This window comes from Ostrinia nubilalis, chromosome 7, assembly GCF_963855985.1.
Source record: "Ostrinia nubilalis chromosome 7, ilOstNubi1.1, whole genome shotgun sequence".
Classification (NCBI taxonomy): Eukaryota; Metazoa; Arthropoda; class Insecta; order Lepidoptera; family Crambidae; genus Ostrinia; species Ostrinia nubilalis.
In genome coordinates, this window is record NC_087094.1 from 6,691,202 (window position 1) to 6,716,821 (window position 25,620).

Genomic DNA, 25,620 nt, shown 5'->3' on the forward strand with positions numbered 1-25,620 from the left:
TTCGTTTAAAAAGATGCGAACGATTTAAATTTCAATAGGTAGACAAAATTGATAATTCTTAATTATAAAAAATTTAAGCTTTCTCCAGTAACACTGATATTATTATACTGCGACTCATCAAAGTCATCATTGTCAAAAATATTGACAAATCGCGAACTGTCACGGCCAAAAAACTGACACGCGTCCGTCCTCCGTAAGCGCCACCGCGCGACTGATTGAGATTGTCCAAGCCGTCATGGACGATTTTTTCCACATTTTTTAACATAGTAACTAAATAAGACGCAATATAAAAATTTCATCCGTTAAAAGCCCTCAAGTTATTTCTGAACTTTAGTTTAGTAAAAGATTCAGAATCTGAACTCGCTTATTTTAAAAATAAAACCATAAATAGAAAACGAATAGAGGTAACTTTGGGAATTTATTCTATCGAGTCAACTTCATCAAATCGTGTTTCCATCCGTTAATAGCCCTAGAAAATATCCTCAACTATGCCCAATAAAAATCTTAGCCTTTAATTTTACTGTTTAGTACCTCAAAAATGAAAAATGAAAACCTCATTTTCGCCATTTTCTCTGCTACCCGGCCTTAATAAGGCGGTAGAATTCAATTTCGCATACCAATCGTATAAAAATATGTGCGTTTCGTATACGAATTGGAATTCGGTTTCATAAAATAAAAATATGTCTAAAATTGTGATTTTATGAACACGTTTATAAGGGTGACTTTTTTAAAGTATTGGTAGTTTAGTAGATGTTATACAATTCGTAGATATTATATTTATTTATTTTGCCGTAGAAAATCTGAAAGACGGATCATCTGGTGCTAATTATTTTGTAAATGCATTTTTGGATAGTTAATTTTTTTTAAATAAGTATGCATGCACATTAAGAAAAAATATGGAACTCTTGGACTCAATTTTAAAATTACAAAATCATTAAGGTACTTAGTAAACTTTGAGACAGTTGAACTAATATGCTTTTAATATTGCATTTACATATTCATTTCGAATAATTTATTAAATAATTGTGTAACTAGCTATATTTTATAATAAAGACAATTTTTATGTAATTTACTTACACATAAGTCAAAGACTGAAACCCGTGTGAAAGTCCATCAAATTGTTTAAAATGAGTTTGCAAACCATTTCTGCTAATAGTTTACATAAAAATACTTATCTCCGAGTATAAATATTTATGAAATCAATCATTTTAATTTTTATAAAAAAGTAAGAGAGTGATGTGGTTTTTTTTTCATGTTAACAGTCTTGTTTGTGATGAACAAATATTATGTATTTAGTGTAGATAGTCAAGTTTGTGCGGCGAGCAGACTTTATAAAAAAACTACAACTTTAAACTTTCAATGATTTTTAATGAAGTTATAAAGTACAAAATTACAACTAAGTGTTCAGCGATTGAACGGTTCTAACCTAACTAGCCTAAGGTGCTTCGAAGTGGGAAGCCTAAAATCTAATGTGTCCATACCATCATCACGGGCTCCTTATATAGGGCTGATTATCGGTCCGGTGGCGTGAGGCGTCTACCGGGAACTGCAGGATGTTGATTTCAATTATCCCGACTCAGCATCAGCAGTTTAGGTTGTTATTGTAACATGATATGCTTAATATGCTTATTTCGTTATCTTAATGCTTATTTAGGTACTTGGATAATGCGTGATGGCATGTTGGAGGACATAACTCCTCCCTCCTTAAGTTCGAAATCATCCGATTGCTTAATTGGAATCGGAGGGTTTCGATTACATAAATTTGGGTACATTTTCTTTATCTTATAAAATATAACTATACTTATAACTAACACAATTATAACATACAAAATTACCGTGCCAACACTAACACTTTTTATGTTTATCACTGCATCACTTAACACTTGTTTTTCGGGAGATTTCAGCGCGTACGCCAAAAGCTGCAAGTTGTCCAAGTTGATGTCGTCCAGGTTTACAGGTTTTACTTCATCTGCGTTACAGGGCCTTGTGCTACTTCAGGTAAGTTTATCTTTGCTGTTTTATGGTATTTGAAGCCTCTCGCTCCAGAGTGGCGTCGTCTGAGAGTTACCTTTTGTATTTGGAGATCGCATACTCCGTCCATTCCAATCAGGTAAGTGCCACGAAGTTGTTTTCTCGTGATTTCCCCCTTGCAGGTTTCCTTCAGGGTTACCGGATTTCTGGAATACACAATCCACCAGTTTTCATAAAAAGATCTGATGTACAAGTTATTGATTTCCACGGCTATGGGTTTGCACATGGAAGTGTTAGTTTCCGATTTCATTAAGCTTGAAGTGCATAAGTCCTGTTCTTGTGTAGTAGTATCCACATTTCTGCATAGATGAAGGTTTTCGTCGATCTCCTGGCATGGTGAGGGGAGCGACCAAGTTTTCGCCTCTTGTACCAGGATAAAAGGGGATTTAGGTGCAAGGATGGTGGTGATATTATTTTTATTAAGAGCGTTGTAGCAAAAAGTTGGCGTTCGAATTTTAGGTTTTTATTGCTTGACGTCGCGTAGTGAGTGCGCAAACTGCATTTATCTGTACAATTTCAACGCTGCGTCGACTAAACGATCTTAATCCGTAGTTGTATCGTACCTAAGACAGTACATCATACATAATAATAAAGAAATAGTGTATAATTTACCTATTTGATTTTTTCTCAGATCAGACTTTTAGCTAAATCAAGTTACGTAATTAATGTATTTTTTACACTAGTAAATCCCGCGACAAGTTTTTAATCTTTAAATTGAGTAAAGTAATAAGTTGATGGGTTTGAAAGAATTTATGTTTTATTTTATTCTTTTTACAGCATCAAAAGCTTGTTTATGAAAAATATTTACTATTTAAATTTTACTTTTGACTTTTTAGTTTTTATGATGCTGGATGGAAAAATAAAAATTTATTCTGATTTTGTGACGTTTCCGCACATAAATATGGATAGGTTAAATAAATAGAATGAAATGTACGAGCGTGCCATTTTTTAAACGTTATCTATAATATCTGTGTCCATCAAAGAGCTCGTAACTAAACATCGTAAGCGCCATTCAAATTATTATCTAAAAGTTAATAATAAATATTTAGTTTTTGTAAATCTAAACAAGTCAGGAAATCAAAGAGGTAAATACTGATATCATTGTGATTTTATAGAATTTATTATTATAAACCACGGTCGTATAATGCTAAAAATCAGAGGTAACTTTAAGATTTTTATCCATAGAGCAAAATTTATCTAATCGTGTTTTTAAACAGTTATCCCATTAGGTACACATGCGTTCTGTGATACAAACCCATCAAAAACAATACTTGTCAAAAAACCAAGTCTCACTACTCAGTTGTTCTACGGTAAAAAGTTGTGAGATCCATGTAGTACCAAGTCCAGTCCAGGAAATCATTAACGTTTTACATAAATATATTGACTTGGCCATCGCATGAAAACACGTGTAAATTAAATTATTTAGTGCGAAATGAAACGAAATTTTGCATGCCTGTGTAGACATGCAAAATTTCAGCTCAATGGGAAAACGGGAAGTAAGTAAATTTTAAGTTGCAAGATTTTACAACTCCAGATGTCAAAGAAAATAAAAGCTTGTAGATAGCTTTACAAAGAAAAGAAAGATTTATGAAGAAAATAAAAAGTACTGTCTACGATACATTTGTTAGGCCGTGTTGCACCGTCTTACTTTAACATTGACATCAAAATTTTGGATGTCAAAAATCTGTCTAACATAAAACACCGGTTATTGTCAGTTAGCGTCAAAGTTAGGTGGTGCATCTCAGCCTTAGTGTATTTTAATTAAATTTAATACAAATAAGGATGACGAAAATAATCGATAAGTGATCTTACTCGAATATTTCTTATAGTAGGTATATAAGATGTCGAACAAATGGTTACTTACTGAAAAAGTGCTTCATGAGACCTAGCAAACGGCATCAATAATATGTTTAAGAACGAACTGAATCTATTCAAAAAACCTATATTTCCTGCTTTCATACATTTAATACAGCTACAAACTAACACGAAATCAATGGTTTCTGAGAATTCTGAGTGCCTTAATGCCGTCCCCTTTATCTGTTTATTTAGTATTTATTAATTAGTATCTCTTGATGATATTGTAGCAAGTTAAACCGAAAATCATGTTTTCCGTAAATAATTTAAATAAGAATGCAATTTACGAGTTTGTTGTTTGATTATTATATGTTACTCAATTAAAAAATTAAATTTAAAAATCAACACTTCTAAAATGGTAGGTATGGCTGGCGGCATACATTTAGTATGAAATTCGGAAACATTGAATTTTCGCATAGATCCAGTTTATTCTTTGACCTATTTATTGTTATTGTTTTAAAGAGCTTATGAAGCACTTACAGGAACAGTAAACAGTTTCTCGATATCTTGTATAATTAAAAATCAAGTGAAATCACTTATCGTTTCCACCCTGTACCTATACTTTTAAAAATAAACTCATTTTATACGTTCATTTGTATAAGTATCTACAATACAAATACCTAACCAACTTAGTTGACGTTTTATAAAACTATTTGTCTAAGTGTCATCGAGCGACCGCTGGTGGATTTGCCATTTACCTGACCTACCCCTTTATTACTAAACATTTAATATCAGATGAATAGTTACGCACCAATTTCTTTCATTCAGTCGTCAGTAATTGAACTTTCGGAAAAACATGACGAAGCGTTGTGTGACCATACAGACGCTATTTAACTTTTATTAGTAAGGAAGAGTATATTTTATGTTGGTAGAAACACAATAGCATAGACTAATGTTTTGACACCCTGTTAAAATTTTTATTAGTCATTTATTTTTTCCTGACCAAACAGATACCATAATAATATCTTTTATCTATTCTACCCATATTCTGTAAGTAAAATAATAAAAAGTTTGAAAAGAAAGAAATTACAAGTCCGATTTACCTAAACAAATAAATTAAAAATACTTGCGGATCAAAAGTACTCAATCATACTACAATTTACGAAAAAATCACGCGTGACGCATATACGTCAGTGGGCAGTCAACTGACATAGACCCGGCGTCTACGAGTGCCAAAGCACGACTGATTTATGCCATTTGATGCACCCGATTTTATAGTATTTTCAAATTAATTTTTCATTTGAAGATTGAAGATAGATATTTTTTCTTTTTCACACAATAATAGTACTATGTTTCTTCTTAAGTATAAAGTAGTTTATGTTGCCAAATGACTTTTAGATTACGAGATATGACCTGTTTTCTAGCAGTAATTTTCTCGAATTTTGACTATCTTAGACATGATAAAAATGCATTTTAATGAATTAAACATCAAAATTTTCTCAATACACTTTCTTCTTCAGGGTATGCTTATTCTAATGAATACATTCTATCTTCTTACTTAGAAATAAATTTGTTGTAATATTAGTTCAAAGTTGTGCCTTCGCGAGTTACCTGGAAATCGGGCTTTCGAAATTCGCTGTTTTCGTAGGCAAAAATCCAATTTGAACGAGATTTTGTCAATAGACATTCCGTAAAAACGTATGATAATTACGATGATATAAGTCAAAAGAAGCTATAACAATAAATTATATGACTAAAATCATTTCGAAATCTGCCAAATTCTCGATTTCTGCATGAAAAATGTGACAACGCTCTTAAGGATGGGTAAAGGAATTACTCTATAGTAATTATATATGTCGGGTGTAACCAAGGGAATGCTCATAATAAACGTTATCTGTCTTTCTTTAAAATATGCTTTTAACTCTATGGTCTGTTCAATTTTAACTAAATTCGCTAATTTAGCTGGGAATACTAACTTATTAGTCATTTCGATCTGTTTTAATACATTTAACAATTCCTTATTATCGATTATTGATTGATGTAACACCTTAAGTCTACTAAAAGCTATAGCGGTTTCAATATCGTCCAAATGTGTAAAGATCGTTTGAAAGTTATGAATAAATAAATGAAATACTTGAATGATCTTGTTTTCTAATTTTTCTACGTTACTTTGATTTATCTGTTTTTTAATTATTAATAGCTCTTTATTGATTTGGGCGAAATTGTGTCGAGTTGCATTGGTATTATTGGCTATAATACCCGCCATTTCGGATAAGATCGTTACTTTATTTGCAATAGCGTCTTGATTAGTTTTTAATTCTTTAATCATGGTATCGTATCTCTCAGCGTCATCGTTATCGAGATTACCTGTGATAGCTTTAATGAAAGATCCCAATGGATTTATTAGACCGCGCTTTTTACGACTTACAGGTACTACTTGTTTAAACTTTTCTACAGTAATGAGCATTATATTATCAGTTTGCATTTTAATGTTGTTATATTCAAATGCATTTCCTATTTTAACCGTGTTACTTATGTGAGCTTTAAATTCCCTATATTTGTCTACGTTATGATCTAAATCCCTTTGGATGTTGGTCAGATTTAAGGTTTTTATCACCGTCCAGTTTTCTTCACTAATCAATGCTTGACCTTCCTTCACTGGTAGCAATCCCGGATTCCTTTCAATTTTGTCGAGTTGAAGGGCCCGGGCGCGGATTGTCAGGATCATCATCAGGATGAGGCACCTGCGGAGGACGCCTTATGTCTTTAATTGGAACTTTAGTGGGTCTATTTTTTGATATTACAGGGACTGTGTTTCTAACTATTTCACCTGAGACTTGTGCTTTTTGATAACGGGGTTTATCCTTACTTCGTCTTTCATTCACGCCTTTTATAAACACTGTATCACCCATTTGGATGTCGAATTCAGTTTCACCGCCGCGTTTGTTCCTAATGCTTTCTTTAGTTTCAATAATTTTATCGGTTAAATATTTGTATAAATGTTTCGTTTTTCTTACGTGTTCCTTTACTAGCTGTTGCGTATATTGCTGATTAAAATCTACGTTAAACGGGCTTGAAGAGTCCGTGTGTCCAAAAGTTACTTCAAAAGGCGTTAAACCTGTCGTTGAGTGAATCGTTTGATTGTATGCCAATATTGCATACGTCATTACGGCTGCTGCGTCTGTGAATTTTTGTTCGAATTTAGCGAGTCTGTAAATCTCGATTAGTGTTGAGTGGAATCTTTCAACGATTTCCATTGAGTTGGGGTTATGTGGAGTACCTATGTGTAATTCCACTTTATTAAATGTTAACATTTCTTTTAAAAGGGCGTTATTGAATTCTGAGCCTGGATCGCAATTGATTTTTGTCGGAACTCCATAGAATGAGAAATATCTTAGCAATGCTCTAACTACTTCCGGTGTAGATCTATTAGGTATTTCCATGGCCTGTCCTAGCTTACTAAACGCGTCTACGATTGTAAGATAGTATTTGCCTTCTATACTAAACAGATCCATAAAAATTTCCTGAAATGGTTTTGTTTGAGTTTGCGTTAACTGTAGTTCGGGCTTAAAAGGTTTTCTATTATATTTCATTTGTTTACAAGTTTCGCATGCATTTATGATGCTTGAAACAGTTTCTTCCATTTTACTCCAAAAGTAAGTGCGTTTAAGACGCATTATTGTTTCTCGTATTCCACGATGACATGTTGTTCCGGTGTGATAAGTTAGTACTATGGCGCGTTGTTCTTGTTCGTCTGTTATATGAATGATACGCTCTGTGCACTCAAAGAAATGTACAGTATCTTTTCTAAATAATGCTATTATTGTTTCTACAAATAGTTTACGATGACTAGGGTCAGTGAAGTGGATAAAATGTTTTACTTTAGGTCGGGTATATCGTTTTAAGAAGTCTTTAATTAGATCAGGGCGATTTAATGGTAAATTGATTTCTAAAATGCGTTGTTTGGAATTAGAAACATCGACTACTTCTAACTTGTCTAATCCCCAAGAATCTACTATAATTTGATTAGGTTTCGTGTCTATTGCTTCATTTAATATGGGTATACCTATGGTATCTATGTCTTTAGCGGAGTGTGCTGTTGCGGAATGTGAACTACTTTCTGGTGCTGATATTGTGCTACTATTTGATGGTGATCTAATAGCTCCGTAATCGTCTTTTTCTACGCGTTTTTGGGAATTAATTGAATTACTGGAATCTGATGAAATTGTCACTATACTTGATGGTTTATCATTGTCTATATTTACCTGCATTGACATATTATCACCATCGGTGAGTGCGTTTAACTTAATTCGGGATAACGCGTCAGCGTTGCTGTTTTGTTTACCATTTTTATACAGGGTGTCCCGTAATGTAACGTCAAGCCGGAACTGGGTGTTGAGGCAAGTTGTGCTGGTTATCAGAAAAATAAAAAAAAAATTCTATGTGGCATATTTTCAAAATAATGGGCATTTAAAAAAAATCAAAAATTTCTACTCCAGGTGACGGTCTTTTTACTCGTGTTGCCACAAATCTTCACTTTTTCCAAATTTTTTTTTTGTTATGTAACCCTGAATAATACTTCTCTAAATTGTTATCAAAATTACAAAACCAGCTGCTCCAGCTTGGATGAAAAAAATACATTATTCCCAAAAAAAATTTCAAAATAAAAATTTTGTCTAGTTTAAACTGACTGTACTGAAAAAAAAAGTACTACGCAAGTGTGGCATGTGACGTCATAATTTGGCGCATTTAGTAAGGATTCCAAAATGGTATAACACTTGGTAAATTCTTGCTGTAATTGTCGACAATTTTTGGTTTTTTGGAAATAATCCCGTTTTTAACTTTATCTACCTTGGTTAAAAATTATTATTCTAATGTGCCCAAAATTCAAGTTTCTGTGACTGACTACCGTACAGTCAGTCACAGAAACTTTTGTCACCATGACAGTAATTAGTAGTTGACATACTGTGACAAAAGTCACCCGTGCGTGCGCGCCGTTACTACCTGCTCTGCCTGCACTTGTACTTGGTAACAGGGATAATAAGGATATGAAGTTTCGGTTATGAATACGGTTACGGATATTACAATAATATTATACCGGTTTCGGTTATGGTCACGGATATGAAATCATTTCAGATTATCCGAAAGTTTCGGATAATTTCGGTTACGGAATTATTAGAATTTCAAAAATGTAGGTATAATTCAAATAGCAAGATGCTGCGTGACCCACATAGCTACTTTATGTACCATCTAAGAGGACACCTATGTATGATAAAGGTTAAACAGGCTGGCATATTAGATGGTGCCAGGGAATGCCAGACAAGTTGGTAACAAATATTAAGATTTAAGGTACAATTCCAAGACGGGCCGCAGACCGCAAACTGCAAAACTCTATGAAATCGGCAGCGCGGCATTGCTGCTGCGGCGTGTATACTGCAGATTTCATAGAGTTTTTGCAGTTTGGAATAATTGTACCCTTAGACTCCGCCTTTATCCGAAACTATCCGTAACTTTTGAATCAGTTTCGGTTACGGTTATGGTTATTTCGGATATCCGATAGTTTCGGTTACGGTTACGGATATCCATAACATCCCTGCTTGGTAAGATGGCCCTCTCCGTCCCGCTCATACCTTTTAACCAAGGTAGATAAAGTTAAAAACAGGATTATTTCCAAAAAACCAAAAATTGTCGACAATTACAGCAAGAATTTACCAAGTGTTATACCATTTTGGAATCCTTACTAAATGCGCCAAATTATGACGTCACTTGCCACACTCGCGTAGTACAATTTTTTTTCAGTACAGTCAGTTTAAACTAGGCAAAATTTTTATTTTGAAAATTTTTTTGGGAATAATGTATTTTTTTCATCCAAGTTGGAGCAGCTGGTTTTGTAATTTTGATAACAATTTAGAGAAGCATTATTCAGCGTTACATAACAAAAAAAAAATTTGGAAAAAGTGAAGATTTGTGGCAACACGAGTAAAAAGACCGTCACCTGGAGTAAAAATTTTGGATTTTTTTTAAATGCCCATTATTTTGAAAATATGCCACATAGATTTTTTTTTATATTTTTCTGATAACCAGCATAACTTGCCTTAACACCCAGTTCTGGCTTGACGTTACATTACGGGACACCCTGTATATGATGTCATAATCAAATTCCGCTAAACGTAACTTCCATCTGGTGAGTTTACTGTTGGGTTCCTTTATTGAATTTAACCATGCTAGTGGTCTGTGATCGGTGTAGATTGTAAACTTCCTACCATACAAATACGGTCTGAAATGCTTTGCTGCCCAAATTATGGCTAATAATTCTTTTTCGATGGTACTGTATCGCGTCTCGGCTTCGTTCAGTGTACGACTTGCGTAGGCGACCGGTTTATCGCTGCCTACAGTTCCTTGTGATAACACGGCTCCGATAGCGAAGTTAGAGGCGTCTGTTGTTAGAACAAACGGTTTCTCGAAATCGGGATATTGTAACAATGGTGCGTTTGTTAAAAGTTCTTTACATGTTTCGAAAGCGGATTTGTATTTGTCATCAATTATTATTTTATTACGTTTTTTTAGACAACTGGTAAGTGGCTGTGTTATCTTGGCGAAGTCTTTTATAAACTTCCTATAGTAACCTATAAGACCTAAGAAACTTTTGATTTCTGTTGTAGTTGTGGGAATAGGGAAATCTAAGATGGCTTTAATTTTGTCATTGTTCGGTTTAAGACCTTCCTTAGTGATTGTGTGTCCTAAGTACAAGACTTCCTTGCGTAAAAATTCAGATTTATCTAATTGGATTTTAAGGTTGGTTTCTCTTAAGCGATCAAATATCTTTCTTAAGCTCTGAATGTGTTCCTGTAAGCTATTACTGTAAACTATGATGTCATCAAGGTAGACTAAACAGTGCATTCCTTGTAACCCACGCAGTACGTTATCCATTGCGCGTTGGAACGTCGCCGGCGCGGTTTTTAAACCGAACGGCATGCGCAGAAATTCGTAGTGACCCGCTTGGGTGCTGAATGCTGTTTTCTGTCTGTCATCCTTATCTATCTCGATTTGATGGTACCCACTTGCTAAATCCAAGGTGGTAAAGTAAATTGATTTTCCTAGTTTATCAAAAAGATCCGCGATGTTGGGTAATGGGTATTTATCGTCGGTTGTGATTTCATTTAAACGTCTGTAATCAATGACCATCCTAAATTTTCTTTCACCTGATGCATCCATTTTTTTTGGAACTAGATGCACTGGAGCATTCCACGGGGAATGTGATTCCTGAATTACATTATCTAATAAAAGTTTTTCCACTTGTTTGTTAATTTCGTCTGTCTGGACTTGAGGTAACCTATATGGTCTTACGTAAATAGGATCCTCATTTTTTGTACGGATTTGGTGTTTTACATTGTTCGAAAAGCTCAAAGGTATTTTTTCACAATAAAAGATATCACGGTATTCATAGCAAAGATTCCTAATAACCTTTCTTTCCTCATCATTCATATGTTCTAACCTGAGTTTTTCCAGATTCTGCTGTAACACTTCGTCGATCTCATAACCTTGCGGTGCGTCACTGATATTATTAACTGGTATTTCACTGACACTGTACGGTTCTACTGCGAATGGTTTAGATATAGTTATCGTTATATAGTTATCCGAACTATTTTGGATCACGGTATACGCGTAACCTCGTTGACAGCTCACGAGAGCACTGGGCATACGGACGCCTTGTCCGAAGTTAGTATAATTAATTATTGCGTCACCCTCTGACACAGTGGTGGGGATTTTAACACGTGACTCGGATCGCGGTGCTATAGTTACTTCATATGGTGGGCTATATATTATTCGCAACTGTGCGTTATGAGTTTTTAATATTTGTTTGTCCATGTCTATGGTAGCGCCCAACTGTTTTAACAAGTCGCTACCTATCAAGCCATCGAAACGATTGTCTACGTTATACACGTAAAACTTATGACTTCCTGTGGTTGCAAATGATTTTAATAATGGAATATGGATTACTTCATTATGGCTACTACGCGCGTGCGTGCTAATGACTTCAAATGGCTCTACATATTTATAGGCGTTGAAATAGGGCAGGTGACCCGGTTTTGGCCATTTTAAGAATTTTTTAGACTTTGAGGCTATATCTTTTTACAGTTTTTGTTATCACGGACTTATTTCTTGTAAAAAGCGATTAAATATATTTAGATCTAGCCTAAGGATACATTTTTTTTCATAATGATTCAATGGAAAAATAATCCTGTAGAAAAGAAAAAGAAATGGGAATTTGTGCCATTTTTGGCCAGCTTTACCCCATTTCTGGCCACAGTCATGTGCCAGTTCTGGCCATCAAAATTCATCAAAAAAAAAACAAAAACTACTCGACGGATTTTAACGAAACTTGGTACAATTATTTTTCATACTCCTAGGCAGGTTATAGTATACTTAGGAAATCCCACGGGAACAGGAATTAGCGGGAAAATCCTTTTGTATGAAAAATCTAAACCGCTTAAGTTAGACGCTTGAAATTTGGCATGTAGGTACCTTAGTAAACATAAAGCTTAGTTACAACAAGTAATTCCCGAAATTCCCACGGGAACGGGAATTAGCGGGAAAATCCTTTTGTATGAAAAATCTAAACTGCTTAAGTTAGACACTTGAAATTTGGTATGTAGGTACCTTAGTAAACTTAAAGCTTAGTTACAACAAGGAATTTCCGAAATTCCCACGGGAACGGGAATTCGCTGGAAAATCCTTTTGTATGAAAAATCTAAACCGCTTAAGTTAGACGCTTGAAATTTTGCATGCAGGTACCTTAGTAAACTTAAAGCTTAGTTACAACAGGATATTGCAAAATTCCCACGGGAACGGGAGTTAGCGGGAAAAAACATTTGTACGAAAAAATCTAACCCGCGTAAGATAGATGAAGGGGGTAAAACGGGATCCACGCGTACGAAGTCGTGGGCGGCCGCTAGTATGAAATATAATATCTCAGCTTGAATTGAAATTACAATTAAGGAGATCAACATAAACCTATAGTATAAGTTTATGCGGTTAGTACTGGAACAATTTTCTTTTCACAACACGGATTTTTTTAGTATTTGGTTTCGATGGAGGCATTATAATCGTAACTCTGAAAATGAATCGATTACTTATATCAAAATAGCTAAGTAATTAAATTGAAAAATCACGATAAAAACTAAATGGCCAAAAGTGGAGTTCTTCGTGCACCACTTTTGGCCAGTCATGTGGCCAAAGATGGGAAAATTCATTAATTCTGGCTCCATTAGTGGCCACCTCTCATAAACCCACTTAATAAACAAATAGCGATAAATCAATCATTAGTACCACTTAGACAGTGTATTCTTTATTAAGGATTAACATAAACATTAAAAAAAATAAGAAGGATTTAGAAAATAATGATTGTTTACTCACCCGCTCGCCTTAGCCTTTTTGCTAAGACTTAAAACAATTAACGCTTCTCAAAAAATAATGACTTGTTGGATTGAAGTGAAGCTTGACACATCAAAGCTGTTAACGCTATCAGTGTTGCTAATATTAGATATTTTTATTCCCGTAAACCATAGAGTAATATATTAGTCCTTGCCTTAGTTATAACGATTTGAAGTTCTAAATGGCCACAAAGGGGTCGGTGGCCACAACCGGGTCACTTGCCCTACTCGTTAGCCTTTTTCGGGCTTATGAACGATCGTGTACTTCCCGTATCTATCATAAACTTTGCTTTAATTTCAGGTATTAACACGTGTGGCAATCTTAACATTCCGTCATAATAATTTAGATTTATCACTTCCGATTTATATCCGGTGAGGCTTCTATTTGAAAATTTTCGTCATTATGAGTTTCCGGTTCTACTATTTGCTCTGATTCGTACTGAGGTACGTCCTCGTACTGATCGTCGTAGTAATAATAGTACTGGTCCTCGGGACTCTCGGGCTCGGGCTCGTAAAAGAGTGTTTCCGGGGTTTCAGGGTTATTTATTAAGTTATGATGGATTGGAGCTGCTGAACGCATTGAAACATCAGTGTCCAACTTGTATGAGGGACGCTGCGCCAAAGGTGGGTTGCTTAATCCGAATTTAAATTGGTTATTTTGTTGTGGGAATTGATTGAATCGATTCATTGGAACCGAATATGGATTAGGTCTGTAGTGATTGTTATTATTGCTAGGCATCCTATAAATAGGTCTAGGATTTTGATTAGGCTGGAATCTGAAATTTTGTGGATTCTGGTTTGAGAAAACAAACTTGGGTTGATTGGACATATTATTAGGATTCTGTGGCATATTATATCTGAAGTTTTGTCCATTTGGATTAAACCTATTGAAAGGTGTGAAGTTTTGTTTGAATGGATTATTATTATTGAAAGGTATGCCAAACTTAAATGCTTGAGTTGGCGATACGAAATTCGGTTTAAATGCCGGTTGAGATTGGGTAAAACTGGGTTTACTAGGAGTAGGTGTGACTCCTTTGTTCTTATTTTTCATATTGTACTGAAATTGGAAGTTTTCCTCCTCAGTCACAATGCTTAGGGCTTGTTCTAATGTGGTACAACCTCTAAGTCTAATCACTCTAATCATGTCTTCAGTTAGATTAAATAGAAAGACATTTAACGCGGTATTATCGTATATAATTACTTTAGCTGCTCTAATGCCTTCGTCCTCAATCATGTTGACTTTGGACATCAGTGTGCTCTTAACATTCTGAATACGATGACATAACTCGCTATACGACTCTCCATGTTTGATTTTAATTTGTTCTAGTTCGATCGCTATGCAAGCTTCCGATCTGGGGTCTCCAAAATGCTGGGTTAACACTTGTTTTAATGCTATCCATGTATTAATATCTTCGCGCTCGCTTAACAATGCTGCTGCGCGTCCTACTAATCTACTAGTTATCGCATGAAATACATAACTGTTTTGTGTTACATTTTCATCAGGGCCTCTATATATATTTATAACATATTGGCATTCCCTTAGGAATAAGTTCAATGTTTTACCGTCGCCTTCAAACTTCGGTATTAAATTTAACATTTCACTAGGTATAACATTTATACGTTCCATTTTAATTAATTAACAATTTTCTGATAAAATAAACAATTTCAAAATATTTCTTTCCTATTACTAAGCGCTGGCGTAATCCTTAAAGTGGAAGGAACTACGAGCAGTAACGTTTATTATGATTTGGGATAAAGAACGTTACAAAAATTTGGGAAGAATGGTACAAAAACGGTAGCGAAAAGGTTTACTCACTTGCCGCTCACCCCCATATCTTCTCGGTGTGCTGCTGCTGCTGCTGGTGCTGCTGCTGCTGCTGGTGCTGCTGCTGCTGCTGGTGCTGCTGCTGGTGCTGGTGCCGCTTGACTTATTTGTTTGGTTCGTGGATCCCGCCGTTGTAGACTTGATAGCCTAACCGCGATTGCTCAAGACCGATATAATCGTTATACTTTGATTATCGCGACGCGAGATCCTACCGGCTGCGCCAGTCAAGTTTGTGCGGCGAGCAGACTTTATAAAAAAACTACAACTTTAAACTTTCAATGATTTTTAATGAAGTTATAAAGTACAAAATTACAACTAAGTGTTCAGCGATTGAACGGTTCTAACCTAACTAGCCTAAGGTGCTTCGAAGTGGGAAGCCTAAAATCTAATGTGTCCATACCATCATCACGGGCTCCTTATATAGGGCTGATTATCGGTCCGGTGGCGTGAGGCGTCTACCGGGAACTGCAGGATGTTGATTTCAATTATCCCGACTCAGCATCAGCAGTTTAGGTTGTTATTGTAACATGATATGCTTAATATGCTTATTTCGTTATCTTAATGCTTATTTAGGTACTTGGATAATGCGTGATGGCATGTTGGAGGACATAACTAGATAAACTGTAGACCAGTATGTATGTATGTATGCTTCATTGTTATTGTTAACACATAAATAGAAAAAATATACGTCGAATGTTAAAACAATGTTTCTATTATTATTATACCTACCTTGGTACCTACTGTTGGTACAAACACTTACACTGAACCTCTTGTTCATAAAAAATAACGAAGTGTTCTAACTAACACATTTTAATTTAAGTAATATTTGAAATGGTGTTACAAATTTTGATTCCATAATGGATTAACAAATTCTATAGGTATCCCGTTAAAATATGACTTTATTAAATATGCAAATGAAGTAAGTACCTAGATAACTTCAGTTGATTTCCCCACGGCATATTAATTTTCGAATTCTTGATTTATCAAACAAATCACGTAATCGAATAGGTATTATATTAATGAAACCAACCATTGTTGGTTTTACCGTTGGCTTAGAACGTGGTGTCATTATGAGTTTCAAAAAAGTCGACGCACTTTCAGCGGATATCCTAGATGAAAACTTCTTAAAAGTTTTTGAACCCTTACACTTTGTGCAAACAATATTGGGCTTTCATCGGGTGAAGATAGCGTACAGATTTGTAACAGAATCGTCAATCAACTATAAATTCTACAGCTGTATTTTGTGGACCATTCACTCGATTAGCCTCATTGTTAATCTTAACTGTTCATCTATATTAGGTTCAGCCAAAATAGATGTATTGCTGAGACTTAGTCTGGCAATAAATGGGGTCTTCAATACCTTTATAGCCTGGCAAAATAACTTCTGCAATGAAGAGTTAAACAGCAAACTGTATGTGAAACTGCAAAAAATTGATCGCGAATTAAAAATGAGTAACGCAGTACTTTTCAACAAGAGGCTTACTGTACTGAGTTACCTAGTAACTTTTGCAGGTACACTTGCTTGTTTTACCTGGACAATAACTTGCAGCATTGTAGTGGCTCAACAAATTTGCTACTCAACTTTGCTCATCATGGCCATGTCAATAGCAAATTGTTACGAAATATTTTTACTATGGATTATATTATTGTTTCTGATCATTCGTGTAACACATGTAAATAATATTTTACGTGCTAAATTATCACTGTACACATCAGACACACCGACAGAATATAACAAAAAAGAGTTGTGGACTGTCAATTCCTATGAGAAGTCCGAAAATAGCAAATACCAAGAATTGGTTTACAGTGTTTATAGCATTTTGGACACGCTGGCCGATGTCACCAAACTTTTTAGATTCCCAGTAAGTAACTATACTATCTACATTTCTTATCATCTATCTAATACATAAGTACTAACCAAACATGGCTTGAGAGAAAATAAAAATTCTGCATGAAGACATAATTAAGAAGTCACCAGGTTACGCTTACCTACAATATTTTATTTTGTGCAGGTTTTCGCATTCACGACCCAGGTGTTGCTTTGTAATTTGGCTCTAGTTCAATGCTATATAGACTCTGTCAAAGAAAAGGTGTGTATTCAAAAAGAATAGGTATCTATAACGTTTGTTCATTATACGTTATTTAGTCAAAACATTTATTTATTTACTAGCGGCCGCCCGCGACTTCGTACGCGTGGATCCCGTTTTACCCCCTTCATCTATCTTACGCGGTTTAGATTTTTTCATACAAATGTTTTTTCCCGCTAACTCCCGTTCCCGTTGGAATTTCGCAATATCCTGTTGTAACTAAGCTTTAAGTTTACTAATGGACCTGCATGCCAAATTTCAAGCGTCTAACTTAAGCGGTTTAGATTTTTCATACAAAAGGATTTTCCCGGTAATTCCTGTTCCTGTGGAAATTTCGGGAATTCCTTTCTTAGTGCACCTCTACGGTACCTAAGCTACGTCCATTATAAATTTCAAGTGCCTACGTTTAGCCGTTTAGGCTGTGCGTGGGTATGTCAGTGAGTCAGTCATGCAAAAGGAATTTCCCGCTAATTCCAGTTCCCGTGGGAATTTTGCAATATCCTGTTGTAAATAAGCTTTAAGTTTACTAAGGTACCTGCATGCCAAATTTTAAGCGTCTAACTTACGCGGTTTAGATTTTTTCATACAAATGTTTTTTCCCGCTAACTCCCGTTCCCGTGAGAATTTTGCAATATCCTGTTGTAACTAAGCTTTAAATTTACTAAGGTACCTGCATGCCAAATTTCAAGCATCTATCTTACGTGGCTTAGATTTTTTCATACAAATGTTTTTTCTCGCTAATTCCCGTTCCCGTAGGAATTTTGCAATATCCTGTTTTAACTAAGCTTTGAGTTTACTAAGGTACCTGCTTGCCAAATTTCAAGCGTCTAACTTAAGCGGTTTAGATTTTTCATACAAAAGGATTTTCCCGCTAATGCCCGTTCCCGTGGGAATTCCTAAGTATCCTATAACCTGCCCAGGAGTATGAAGAATAATTGTACCAAGTTTCGTTAAAATCCGTCGAGTAGTTTTTGTTTCTATAAGGAACATACAGACAGACAGACAGACAGACAGACAGACAGACAGACAGACAGACAGACAGACAAAAATTTTACTGATTGCATTTTAGGCATCAGGATCGATCACTAATCACCCCCTGATAGTTATTTTGAAAATATATTTCATGTACAGAATTGACCTCTCTACAGATTTATTATAGTATAGAAGATTTATACTTCAATGCCAAAAATATTAACATTAGACGAACTTAATGCCATAAGGCATTCTCATCCAGTTTACCTTTGGGTTATGCAGAAAAATTAGTTACATTCAACTTACCTAATGCAAGACAATTTTTTTACCTTTTGAAATATTTTTTCAGGTAGAGATTCGTGGCTATTTATGGGCTTCAACGATACCAGTACAAGTGTGTTTGGGTACGATCGTTCTAGTAATTTCAATCACCGCTGGATATCTAACTTCGAGCCTCGAAAGGACAAGGAAGCTTAGTTTGAACATAAAGTCGCTGTTAAACCATGGTAAGTTCAGAATTTTAGAATGATAATGTAGGTACAACCATCTTTTTAGGAGATTGGAATGCTAGGAGGACCACTCGGATGATAAAGGAACGCCGTGGAGGTTTTATTTATTTATTTATTTACTTGTGACATTTGCGCCCCACGTTGGGCGCCAATGTCACGCTTATAGGCTTTAGAAGACTTAAAATGAATAATTTACATTTAACATTTTTAAAGTTTATTTCGGCGATATCGCTACCGTTACATAGTAAGTGGGAGTAGGTACTCCCCTCTTGCCCCCTGGCAGTGGTTATTTTAAATTTGGAAATTCATCAATACAAATTGACCTTTATCAGCCGCACCTTGAACATTACGATATTATAGGAAATTACTCTATCAAAGTAGATATTGGTAGCAATTAACAAAACTCATTAATTGTAGACAGAAAAAGGTATAGCACTTACCAGTTTTTAATCCAATAACTATTAGTATTGATTAAAATCATTAATTAAAGTTATGTATTTCTAATTCTTCATTTTAAATTACATAACCTGTAGTCTACTTTTGGACATCATAGATATCTAACCTCCGTTGCCTCACTTCATTGAAGTTAGTCAACTACTAGTATTACTTATTTGAAAACCGTAGGAGGTGCATCACGACTATTATCTTCTGAAATATCCTAATTTTATGCTTAGGCTGGCCTGTAGAATTTCACTATCAATTTTGCTTTCAGGTAAATCGAGAGACTATGCTAAGCAATTAATGCTATTACTAACCCAAGAGAGATCTGAGATATCGATATTCAACGTATTTATCCTTGGCTCCCGACTGCCGCTCCAAATGTTTGCTATAACAGCCACTTACACCATTGTACTGCTACAAATCTCTACTTTGTAATCATAAACATACACTATACATATTAGCTACAGCAAAATACGAATCTACTTACAATGATTGCTTCTGAGTACATATCCAAAAATATTCTAGATACAAATCTTTACGAAACTTTCTCGCTTGTACGCACCGTGCAATTTGTGCTTGGATCATGTAGAGTCGATGTCACAGATCGGTTTGTGTCTTTACCGACTGTATATCAAAAGATATATACTCTGTTAATGTTATTAATAGTTGCCATGTTGTATGTGGCCGTGCACTTCACTTATTTGTCCAAATATACCGTCAACGCCAATTTGCACAAAGGCGCTGTTTCCACGTTAGATATACATTTCTTGGCTTATTTGTTTAACATGATCCATGTTCGATTCGTTAATAACATCCGTAACGTTGAATTTGTTATCTCCATGCAAGAACTTGATCGTTCTATGAAATTGGAACATAATAATTCTATCAATAGTATTGTCCGAAAAATAAGCGTCATTTCGACAACTCTGCTCACATTGGGTCTAATTGCCACTATTGTCACTGCAACAGTCTTTCTCGCCATGCCAGTTATGTTGATAGTAGTAACAATAACTTTAAGCGAAGTTACAAACATCTTGGATTTAAGTCATTGCTCTACTCTTATGGCTTACTACACCATTCGCATACGTTTTGTTAACTCTATAATCGACAACCACACGACCAGAATCAGCAAGTATGACTCATATGATACAATAATTTATTCGAAGAATTATATGCGGGAGTTGGCTGCAAAAACTCACGATCTCAGATATAGTGACACTGATATTTATTTGAAAGAAATCATCAAAAGCTTTTCCAAGTTTCGAAGTCTATACCAATTCCAGGTAAAACCTACTTACCAACAAAGATTTCAACTTTACTTAATTTGAACACGCACGCAACTCAGTTAAATTTCTGAATATTTTTTTCAGATGTTAGTGTTTATCTGCAAAATGATAACAGCGGGTGCAATATATCTGCAAGTAGTAACAACCGGGTTACAATTTAATGTAAGGGACAAAACGCCGTAAATTATTTTCAATATAACATACTGAATAAAAACCGGCCGAGTGCGTGTCGTGGCACGCGCAGTGTAGGGTTCCGTAGTTGTCCTTCGTTACCACAATATATTTCAGAAGCAAGCAATTACTTCATCTAAAGTCACTTTTAATATTTTCTTCTAAGGATTTTTTATAGGTATGACATTTTATAATACATGAGTAAAATGACTATTACTCTTAAACTAACTAATCTATCTTAACCGCTATAGTTTTCCTTGAAAGTTCATAAAAAGCACTATTATCATGAATTTTGTAAGATTATTCAAGCCAACAGTTTAATTTTAGAGGGGGGACGCCCTACTCGAACAAAAATTGGCACTTTAAACTTGAACATTTTGCAAACGGATCCCTCAATCGAAAAATGGTCTTAGAAACCCCTAAGCCATTTTAAAAGAACTATCTAACGATACCCCACACGATGGGGTAGAAGAAGAAAAAAAAACATCCACACTTTACATGTAGGGGAGCTAGCTACCCCAAAAAAAAATTTTTACAAAATTTTATTCTACCGTTTTGTCGGCGTGATTAATATACATACCTCCACAAAATGACAGCTCTCTAGTCCCAATAGTTCCCAAGTAAAACCTCGGACAGACAGACAGACATTTCGAAACTATAAGGGTTCCTTGTCAGGACTACGGAACCCTAAAAATGGAAATTCTTAAGGGAGGCCTTTGTCTAACAGTAGATGGACGTCCTTTGGCTGCTGACAGAAATATTGATTAATTAAATAATTAACTTATAATAACATCTTAACATCAACCTTTTAGTTGATCGGGATTTTAGAGTGGATAACAATTACAAGTTTCGTACTCAGCAACATGTGTGTAGCTCTCTTTATATGTATACGATGCGAAATATTCTTAAGGGAATTTAAAGAGACTAAGCAATTGTGTCTATCAGTGATGTCTGTTTACACGAATGGTACGTAATAACTAGCAAAAGTAGCATAATAAATTAATAACGCTCCAGAGTCAAGTAAGTATAAAATCAACCTAAAATTGTCATTTTCTTTATAGGTCCTATCAGAAGAAAAGCCAAGAAAATGCTTAGAACAATAGAGACCAACCCTCCTCGATTCTCTGTATACGGCATGTGGGATATCGAAGGAATGTACCTCCTTCACTTATTTAGTACTATCACAACTATGTTTGTAACGGAACTGCAATTGTTGCTCTTGTAAAGTGTGTTTGCTTTCAAAATAAATATTATTGTATTTGAAGATTAATTTTATTACCTACTAACGGCCGGCCGCGACTTCGTACGCGTGGATCCCGTTTTACCCCCTTCATCTATCTTACGCGGTTTAGATTTTTTCATACAAATGTTTTTTCCCGCTAACTCCCGTTCCCGTGGGAATTTTGCAATATCCTGTTGTAACTAAGCTTTAAGTTTACTAAGGTACCTGCATGCCAAATTTCAAGCGTCTAACTTAAGCGGTTAAGATTTTTCATACAAAATAATTTTCCCGCTAATTCCCGTTCCCGTGGGAATTCCTAAGTACCTATACTATAACCTGCCCAGGAGTATGAAGAATAATTGTACCAAGTTTCGTTTAAATCCGTCGAGTAGTTTTTGTTTCTATAAATAAGGAACATACAGACAGACAAAAATTTTACTTATAGCATTTTTGGCATCAGTATCGATCACTAATCACCCGCTGATAGTTATTTTGAAAATATATTTCATGTACAGAATTGACCTCTCTACAGATTTATTATAAGTATAGATGAGGATTGATTGAATTGTTGTAACATTATTCTTTCTATTTATGTAGTCCGTGTAAATGTAGGTAAATGCTGTCGACTCTGAGACCGTATAATCAAACCTATCTCTACTTGTTGGAATACTGTTGCATTAATGTTGTATTGCCTAATAATAAATTATTTCTAGAGTGCAAGCCTAATCCATCAAGTCTTTGTTTTTGGATAGACAAAATCGATTACAAAGTTTTTACTAATCTAATTTTAGTCAATTACTTATTATTAAATTCGTAGTCAGAGTCGTGTCAAAATTAAGTTTCGGGATTTCATGAAAGATTTTTTTAGCGGAAACCCCTGCAAATCTTTTCTGCTTTTTCCTTTGTTTGTCGCGTCTCATTTCAATAACATTTTATGTGGGAATTAGATTATTCATTACTAGAAAGTTACAATGATAGGTAACAATCGATCTATCTATTAATTGCACGTAGTAGGACTAACTATTCTACTCATTTATTAGTGATAAGTAGGTCCTGTCCACCCCATGATAGATAAGAAAGCACTTAACAAAAACTCATTACAATGATGGACATTACTAGCTACCTTTTAATCCGATAAGTGTTATTATTACTGATAAAATCATTGTAGATAAAGCACTTTTTGTAAATTATCTTTTTTAAATTACGTTTATCTAATACAGACAGTTTACCTACATATCTCAAGCTGCAAGACGTTGGTATTAAAACTTGTAAGTTTGGTAATAGGTAGGTACCTAAGTAAGTAGGTGGTAAGTGGAGAGGAGGATCCCATTTACTTATAAATCACATTTTTTAATACTTAATCATACCACGTTTGTTTACAGATACATTGGTGAACTTCACAAATCGAACGTTGTTATAGCCTAAAACAGTAACAAAGAACAACTTGCTATACTTAACACCCACTTACGCTATATTTCTGCTAAAATAGCTACAACTCCCAAAATGATTGGACAAGAATACCTTTCCAAAAATATTCTAGACAAAAGTCTTTATGAAACTTTCTCGGTTTTACGTATATTGCAAGTCTTGTTTGGCTCATGCAGAGTCGATGTTAGGGATAGGTTCGTGTCTTCACCGACCGTCTACCAAAAGGCCTATACGCTGATGATAATCGTAATGAGTGCTTTCTTGTACATGATTAATTTTGTAACTTATTTATACAAATACAGTGTAAATATCAACTTGTACCGCAGCGCGATAGGTACATCTTTAATACAGATCTTGATGTATTTTTTGAATATAATCCATGTTCGCTTCATAAATAACACCCAAAATGTCGACTTTGTCATCTCTATGCAAGAACTCGACCGTTCCATGAAACTGGAACATAATAATTCAATCAACACTACACTTCGCAGATTCAATACGATAACGACAATTTTGATTTTATCAATTTGGACAGTACTAAACACTATTGCTTCTATCTTTCTCGCTTTACCAATGATGGTAACTGTTGTAACGATATCGATAAGTGAAATTACAAACATGCTGGAACTAAATCATTGCTCTAATCTTATGTCATATTACACCATTCGGGTGCGTTTTATTAATGCTATACTCCAGAACCACTTGCCAAGTATCAACAAGTTTAACTCAAACGATTATTCTTATTTTTATCCTAAACAATTTATGCGCGAGCTGGCTGCAAAGACACACGATCTCAGATACAGCGCAACGGATATTTATTTGAAAAAGGTTATCAAGAATTTTTTTGAATTCAGAAATCTTTATCAATTTCAGGTAACTACATACTGGTGTACTACCTACCTACTTAAAAACTTGAGTCTTTTAAAATACTAGTGTCTATTCTTTACTAAAATAAGTACTAACCTAGCTACACACTTTTTTATTTTGATCAAATCCTCCAATCTTCGCAGGAAATTGCTAACTTTGATGTTTTTTCAGATTTTCCTCTTTACCAGCAAACTGGTTATAGAAAGTGCAATTAATTTGCAACTAGTGATAACAGGGCTACAATTTAATGTAAGATTTGTTATGTATTCCTGTTTCGCCTATGTTTATTTCATTTATGTTCGTGAAAGTATGACTATCCTATCTCAGAAAACTCGGGAGTAGAAATATATTCTGAAATGACGCGTCATATCACCTTTTTGTCTGTGGTATTGGTACAATTTTATTGTAATTGACGTTTTAAGGACCTATGACCTTAACTAGTATATTTTTCTTCTCTCTTTTATAGAAATTTAAATATAGTGATAAAACACTAATCAATTTTTATTAATTTATTTCTTTGTTGTGTTTTAGTTGATCGGGACCTTAGAATGGATAACCATTATATGTTTCACATTCAGCAATACGTTTATAGCTCTCTTCATATGTTCACGATGCGAATTTTTTTTAAGAGAAATCAAGGAGACTAAACACTTGTGCATATCGATTATGTCAGTTTATACAGATGGTATGTACCGACTTACACGTAGTGGTGATTTAGATGTATGCGCACAATTTATGTTTATGGCGCAAAAGTACACTATGCGGGGAATTGGCCATGTGTCGCCCACACTTCGGTGTGCGATCAAGCGCTTCGTCTCGATCAATTTTATTTACCGCATACTCGTAGTGTACTTGCGCCATTACACTTAGGCCCAGAACAGACGGTGAAACGCAACTGCAACGAAACTGCAACTTTCTGATGATTCTGATGAATGAAACTGAAAGTTTCAAACTGGTCGCGTCATGTGTGGTCTCTCAACGGACGCTATGGCAGAAACTTAGATGCAACTCAAAAGTAACTAGCAGTTGCAGTTTCGTTGCAGTTGCGTTTCACCGTCTGTTCTGGGCCTTACTCTATAAAAAGTTACTACTATTACAAAACTCTACCTCGATGATAATTTTGTAAGGGACATTCTCTTGGAGGTAGAAGTCTGATTGGAGTTTTCTCAACAATCCACATGTCACATATTTGCAACATTTGTGTAAATAACTGACTCTTTAACAACTATTGGAATGATTTGTTACAAAAGCATGAGATGCTCGTAACTTTCTTTGATTATTTGCTACAACGTCTTCCAAAGGCAAGGGCCTTGAAACCTCTCTTGGATCAAATCTTGACTCAAATATAAGAGGAGAAAGTTGGAAGTATCAGGATTAATACCTGTTTAGGAGAGATTTCGACCTGAAATCAACATAAATATCTAAACCAGTATCTTTACAATTCTAGGTCCTGTGAGAGAAAAGGTGAGGAACATGCTTAAGACAATAGAGAGCAACCCTCCCCGGTTTTCAGTATATGGCATGTGGAATATCGAGGGGATGTTCCTCCTTCG

At 35.1% G+C, this 25,620-nt stretch overlaps 3 protein-coding genes and 1 long non-coding RNA gene across 4 annotated transcripts in view; all 4 read left to right on the top strand.

Moving 5' to 3' along the window:
• Nucleotides 1-25,620, top strand: part of LOC135073169 (protein lin-9 homolog) — an 89,101-nt gene that overhangs the window by 9,753 nt on the left and 53,728 nt on the right. The window lies entirely within an intron of this gene.
• On the top strand, nt 16,089-24,687 carry LOC135073173 (uncharacterized). Its single transcript, XM_063967240.1, has 5 exons — nt 16,089-16,946; nt 17,097-17,174; nt 18,493-18,649; nt 24,239-24,316; nt 24,599-24,687. Exons 1-4 carry the CDS (start codon nt 16,104-16,106, stop codon nt 24,280-24,282), a joined length of 1,122 nt encoding a protein of 373 aa, XP_063823310.1. The 5' UTR covers nt 16,089-16,103; the 3' UTR covers nt 24,283-24,316; nt 24,599-24,687.
• Nucleotides 19,866-21,800, top strand: LOC135073571 (uncharacterized). Its single transcript, XR_010257644.1, has 3 exons — nt 19,866-20,376; nt 20,464-20,541; nt 21,363-21,800. It is a non-coding gene; the product is annotated as an uncharacterized LOC135073571 (long non-coding RNA).
• Nucleotides 23,088-24,231, top strand: LOC135073175 (DNA-directed RNA polymerase subunit beta''-like). The gene has a single exon (XM_063967245.1). The coding sequence runs from the start codon at nt 23,276-23,278 to the stop codon at nt 24,131-24,133; it is 858 nt and encodes a 285-aa protein (XP_063823315.1). The 5' UTR covers nt 23,088-23,275; the 3' UTR covers nt 24,134-24,231.